Below are 6,347 nucleotides of genomic sequence, written 5' to 3' on the forward strand. Positions count from 1 at the left end.
GACAATCTGTAGGCATGCTTTTATTGTGAAACTGTCCAGCGCGCGCTGCCGTATTCATCTGTCGGCTTATTTCAAAGATGGATTCCAGCTCTGTTTACGCGCTGTCAGCGGGCTTTCTGGCCGCTGCTGGTTCTCTGTCTGCGAAGCTAACCCTCGGTGCAGACTACCTGAGGGAGATGTGTGAGTCCGGCCTGAGCGGCTGGACGCAGGGTTCCGGCGGAGCCACACGGTGTGACTGGGTAACAGCTTTTTTAAACCTTCCGGGTTCTTTAGTTGAATAAAACTGGTTGTTCCAGTGTGACGAGGTTGAAGTTGCGGCATACATCTTTACATTTGTCAAACATTTTATCTACAGTTTTATCCAAATGAAATTAGAATATTATTTCAGTTATTCGATACAAAAAAAAAGAAAGTTATAGTAATATCTCAACGTTTTTACTTATGGCGTATGAAAACGCAAAATTAAAATTTTCTGAAAATTTCGATGTTAACGTAGCATTATGGCAACCGACCACTGACAATCTACAAAGAAGGGAAATGTTGCTGGGGAAGCTGTTCAGAGCGCAGAAAACAATTATTACAAAAATAACTGGATGGAAAAAGATGTACAAGCAACAGAGAACTGCTTCCTTCAGGTAAAGCACAGAGGATTTATGGCGTATCAGAGGAAGATGAGACAGCTTCTTTAACACCTTAGTAGTCCCACATGCGGATTCCCTCCATTCCATTTCGCATTGATGCAGTCATTTTATATATAAAAAAGCATACTTATATTTCTGTATTAAAAATATATTTTTTAAATACATAAATGTTAATTCTAATTTTCATTTTGTTGGCGTTATGTAGTTAAGAGTTCCTCTTCATTTCGGAATAATTTAGTCAAAGTACTGCAGTTTTCAAATTGGAATCTATCCAGTTTGTTTCAGACAGCTCAACTACAGTAAAATCACCCACTTCTCAATTTTTACAGTGTAAAGGTTTCAAAAAGAATAAACCGTATATAAAAAACTGTCTTTAATTAATTTGACCTGTGATTCTAAGTAAGACTCTACATACATAGCTAACAGTGTCTCTGTTCTCAGCTCCATGTTCCTCTTCGGCTGTTGTGTGGAGTCCTGCTACTCAGTTGTAACACTCTAATGTGGACGATGTTCTCCAAAGCTCTCCGTCACGGCTCTTCTTCAGCAGGGGTCACAGTCACCACCACCGCCTCCAACTTCATCTCCTCTGTAAGTGTTAGCCAGAAGCTCATAGCCTCAAAGTTTCTGTTTGGAAAACCTTCACATTCTTGTTGCATCCCGTTGGTGTGTTCAGGCTGTCATTGGGAGACTCATCTTTGGTGAGACTCACAGCACCCTCTGGTGGACAGGCATCTCTCTCACTCTGTGTGGACTGCTGGTGCTGCACAGTGGGACTCCTCACACATCCCCACAAGAAGCCGAGAAAAAGGACAAGTGATGGATCAGGGAGAGACGTTTGTCGAACTTCTCACTGCACTTTAAATTGCACATATTGTTGGACAAAGCGAGGCAAACCAAACATTCAACATCTAGAATTGGTTTTCAGTGGTTTTTAGAAGACTTGTTTTCCAAGAGGCTGACTGGTACCAGTGACTGCAGTGGGCCCCAAAAGCAAGCCTGTCATGTCTTATCCCTTGTTTGGACTGAGCTGTACAGTACGGCACAGTCCTGCTGTATTCAGGGAACGTTTAAACCGCCAGTTGGACTCTCACTAGACAGGCGAGGTTAAACCTATGCGCCTAATGTCTTTTGATGTTCTCATGTTGTCCCACAAGAAAGATGTTTGTAGTTTTGCCATAAGAGACTTAGATGTGCTTCTATTTTAACTCAAAAGTTGTAAGTTGGAGTTCACTGCAGTTTTCTGTACGATCACCAATTACTGGTCTTTTAAAAGCCTGACCTGCTGATTTTGATTTTGGTCGATACCAAGTTTTTTTTTGTCTGAAATGTTGTTAAATATAGCAAGAAAGTCACTGAGTTAGTAACAGTGGAGTGAATATTAACTGCAAACATGCAGACATGACCTGGTGGGAGGGTCTGTCAGTCAAACATCTCATAGCAGATCAGAAGAGGACAGTGATTGATTTTTAGACCTTCTGAGGTTGATAAGATCAGCTTCACATGTAAGGATTGTCTCTAGTCTCTAGCATGAGACATGCTAGTGTATGTCTCATGGATTAGTGAGACAAGGATTGATGTCTTTCTGTTCCCCAATCAATGGACTGTGTTGTATGATGCTAGTTAGCTCCGTACCGTTGTCTGAAGACCCACAGACCTGAACGGAAGGCTCTAGGTCTATATGACTTTCTATTGACTGTCCATTGACTGTCCGTCCGTCCATTCATTCATTTTCTTTACACCCTTGTCCCTTAGTGGGGTTGGGAGGGTTGCTGGTGGTTTCCATTGACTGTTACAGTAGAAATAGGCAAAATGTCGTACAGAACTGTTCCGACCCGTGTTCTACAGCTCAGTGGAAACAAGGTTATAGAGCTTGAGCTGGGTGACTGATAAGTTACCAGTCACTTGTAAAAGCCCTTTAAGTCCTGATCAGTAAAATTAGATTATATTTCTTGTTGACTTGGACTTGTCAGGTTGTGGCTGATATCTCTAATCAGTGAATACTTGTAAATATTAAATCATTTTGAATAAAAATAAATTCATACTTTGGTTCTATTATTAGCTTGTGGTGAGTTTTTTCTGAACAGTTTAACTTGTTCCTGTAGGAATAGGTTTGCCTCATTCTTGGCTTTAGAAACCGGTTTAATCCACGCTTTGGGAAGAAAACAGAAAAAATACAATTCACAAAAAGTTCAAGTATTAGTTTATTTTGTTTAGGTATGAAAAAGCTCTACAAAAATGATCAATGCTTGCTTTGTTCATGTTTTCACTCCACCTTGTGGAGGGTTTATGCATAGCACTGTGGAAGACATGCCAAAATCACAAAGGATCAATAAATGTCCCTCATTTAGACCTGTAGGTATTAAATAACCAGACTGTTCTTAACCCTTGCACTGAGTAAAAAAGATAAACTGTTGATCAGACAGAAACATTTTTCTTTTAAGTTCAAACGTGTTTTATACTTAATTTTTTTTTCCAAAATGCAAGTTTGTCTGAAGAAGCAGCTGAGTTTTTTTGTAATAATTAATTTTATTAAAGTCATAAAAAGCAGTTTTATGAACAGAAAATATAAATATTTGTATATATCCATTAAAAATAAAATCACACAACAAAACAATAAAGGACTGTAAACATTATGCATAGTCCCATAGTATTCAGCACCCATTCACCAGTTAACATGTAACCAATCAGTTCCAGGTATGTTTCCAACATTTCATAAACAGAAGACACTCCAACGAACAGAGATCAGATGCTAAAGTGAATCCACTCAGATTAATTAGTCATAATTAAGAATAAGGCACATGATAAACTGTTCAGGCCTGTGGCTTCTTTGTCTTATTTTAGAAATAACTTACAGACCAGTAGATTACAGGGATCTGCTGTTATTTAGCAGTATGATTACAACTCCTTTAAGATTGATGCTTGAGGAAAACACTTGGTTTGTAGTAATTTGGGTCAATTTCTTTGGTCTGAGCAAGCTAAGAAATCAGTTTCCAGATTAATCGAGCAGATTTGTTCTGGTGAAGCGCCGCCAACAGTCCGGCATGCTGTCCATTTATGTGCGCTCTGTTAAAAATCATTTCTGTTCGCTCTCCAACATTAACTTCATGTCTCAGATGCTTCGCTCGCTCAGTTTTCCCTGTTCCACCAGCAAATTATTTAACTTATAAGATATTTTTCCGATGTTAAAAGTGAAAAAAAAATCTGCCAATGGATCCAGTACTTCTTCAGTAAGATATGAGCTTGTTTAAGTAAATAATTCCTTAATATTGATGAAAAGTTACTTGTAAGTTTTTTTTTTAAATCAAATTTCAAGTCTGTTGACATATTTGCACTAGAAAGCAGACCAAACCAGATTCTGTATTTTTGTAGTGAAGTTCTGATTACCTATGACTGACTCAACCACCAGAAAAATCCTTAATAATGTTGGAATCTCAGATTGCAGGGGTAGGATAGTGACTGCTCATAAGTACACCACTCTGTTCGAAAACAAGCCCTTATCCCCCTAAGTAAAAAAATATTTCTGCTTTAGCAGCACAGCCTCCCAACACCATTACAGGGAAAACGCGTTCAATCAAAAACACATAAAATAAGTTCATATTCTAGACAATATCGTATTTCAATTTTTAAAAAAAACCCAAAAACAAAACAGCAGTCCCTTGTCTAAGCCTTGGTCGTCATGAAGTAGGTGTGAGTGGTATCTCTATGACGTCCTGCTCAATGATGTCCCCCTGTGGGATGGGGACGTGATCCACAGGCCGATTCTGACAGCTGAGGCCTGTGAAGGGGCTGAACCAGGACGGGGAGGGCCGGCCCCCGAACGCTGTCTGCATGGCCTCCCAGCAGGGCACTTTGCCCCACCTCCCCGTCTCCCCCTTCAGACGCTCGATTCCCTGAGGACGACACCACAGTGAGCATGTGCACGCACCATATCTCTCACATACACAAACCTTACTGCTTCACGACTGACGACGGTGCAGACACAGCTGGAGCATTCAAGGTCTTTAAAAGAAGAAAGAAAAAAAAAAAGGACAAAAATGTTCTGCAAATCATTTCTCCTGTTTGTACTGGCCAGAAAATCTGACAAGATTGCAATATCTTTGTTATGTAGTTGAGCGCTTGGCAATATTTCTACACTGACCTTTTAACCAGATCAGGATGATGCCAGATGAAGTCATGGGACAGTTTTTTTTTAATGTCTCCTGAAAGCTTTTAACCTTCCTAGACCAATAAAATGGAACAATCAACACCACTTGTGTTTTTTGCACTATAATAATTCTACAAGAAGTTCTTAAAGACGCAGTATGTAACTTTTTATGTTTTTCATATATTTGTTTCAACTGTCACCATGTCCTGACAGCATGACATGAGAATCTGACAAAAATAAAGCTCCTCCTTACAGTCTGACAGCCATCTGCAGAAATACACTGCTCAGTGAAAAACAACCAATCAGAGCCATGAGGAGGGGCTACAGCTCCTCCCACAGAGTCTGTTGTGAATGCTAAGGCAAGTTAGCATAGCCACCGATGATGGTGGATAAACAGTTTTCCTGGAAGATTAAGTTGTTTCTCTGCCATTAGCACGGTGAGTAGCAAGTACATGAGCATGACTGACAATGCTAAGACCCTCCTCCTGGCTCTGATTGGTTGTTTCTGACTGGAGGTGTAGTCCTACATGGCAGTAGGACTACAAACGTAGATGAACTGGATTTTTTTCACAGATTGTCTCGTGTTATAATGTTTTAACAGATATGCAAGAAAAATGTTACATACTGCAGCTTTAATGGGAACATTTAGTGACCACTATCATAATGTTCCTACTCAGTGGAAATGTATGAAATATGCGTTTGGCATTTTCCAAGTCCAGATCCACAAAATATGTGCTTCCACAGTTTCGTTTCATTTTCCAAACCATTAGAATACACACTGAAGCCATGAATTATCCCAGGATCAGCTCATTCCTGTCAAAGACTGGATGACCCGGCAGTGGAGATGAGCGATAAGTTGTTAGTTTTGATCAAAGTAATACATTATAAACTCCCCCCCCCCACTACTTTTTCCCCACATTAATAAAAACTTGTAAAAATGTAATTCCAAGCATTTCCAGACGACGTAGGAACCTTGTGGGTAAACTGGTGTTTTAACTTGATGGCCAGTAGAAACAGCAGCGCCTCTGCCAACAGTGGACTACAACACATTCTGTATGAGAAATGAAACAGCAAAAAAAAAAAAGAAAAGAAAAAAAAACAAGAAAGCTTGCAAATAAGAAAAAAAAAACAACTCCACAAATAATAAAAACTAATCAAAATGAGACATGCAATATTTTCCTCACTAAGCTCACTCATTCATTCCCATTTGTTTGGTTGAACGTAAAACAAAGAGGAACCGAGACTCATTGGGCCTGCCATGACTGAAACCTGCATGCTAGAGGCGCGCTAAGCTCGACGGGACGACTTCAGCGACGAGCTCCTCCTCAGCTTACCTCCGTCACGGTTCTAAAGTCTGCCTCAGAAAGCTTTGGGCAGAGTGAGTTATCAACCAAAGCAGAATGCATGAGTGTGGAGAGGACACTGCATAGGAGAGAGGCAGATTAAAAGACAAAGAATGAGGAGGGAAAAAAAAAAAAAAAAAAAAAAAAAAAAAGGGGAGGGGGGAAAAACAAGGGGCCGTGTGGGGGGGGGGGGTCTGGGGGCAAAAAAAAAAGGAAAGG

At 40.1% G+C, this 6,347-nt stretch overlaps 2 protein-coding genes across 2 annotated transcripts in view; one reads left to right on the plus strand and one right to left on the minus strand.

The window, feature by feature from the left end:
- LOC106954233 (transmembrane protein 42) lies at positions 1 to 2,696 on the plus strand. The gene is made up of 3 exons (XM_015043569.1): positions 1 to 239; positions 1,083 to 1,229; positions 1,315 to 2,696. The coding sequence occupies exons 1-3, from the start codon at positions 78 to 80 to the stop codon at positions 1,456 to 1,458; spliced, it is 453 nt and encodes a 150-aa protein (XP_014899055.1). The 5' UTR covers positions 1 to 77; the 3' UTR covers positions 1,459 to 2,696.
- Positions 2,697 to 2,824: 128 nt separating this feature from the next.
- zdhhc3a (zinc finger DHHC-type palmitoyltransferase 3a) overlaps positions 2,825 to 6,347 on the minus strand; it is a 31,017-nt gene continuing 27,494 nt past the window's right edge. The window contains exon 7 of the mRNA XM_015043564.1: positions 2,825 to 4,531. Within this exon, the coding sequence (XP_014899050.1) occupies positions 4,316 to 4,531 (216 nt within the window). The 3' untranslated portion in view covers positions 2,825 to 4,315. The remainder of the gene's footprint in view (positions 4,532 to 6,347) is intronic.

The sequence above is a fragment of the Poecilia latipinna genome, unplaced genomic scaffold, assembly GCF_001443285.1.
Source record: "Poecilia latipinna isolate Pla-1442-1.1 unplaced genomic scaffold, P_latipinna-1.0 Scaffold639, whole genome shotgun sequence".
NCBI lineage: Eukaryota > Metazoa > Chordata > Actinopteri > Cyprinodontiformes > Poeciliidae > Poecilia > Poecilia latipinna.

Coding starts and splice junctions, on each gene's coding strand:
- LOC106954233 (XM_015043569.1), top strand. CDS start 78: ATGGATTCCAGCTCTGTTTACGCGCTGTCAGCGGGCTTTCTGGCCGCT. Junction 240..1,082: donor GAGCCACACGGTGTGACTGG/GTAACAGCTTTT, acceptor CTCTGTTCTCAG/CTCCATGTTCCTCTTCGGCT. Junction 1,230..1,314: donor CCTCCAACTTCATCTCCTCT/GTAAGTGTTAGC, acceptor TGGTGTGTTCAG/GCTGTCATTGGGAGACTCAT.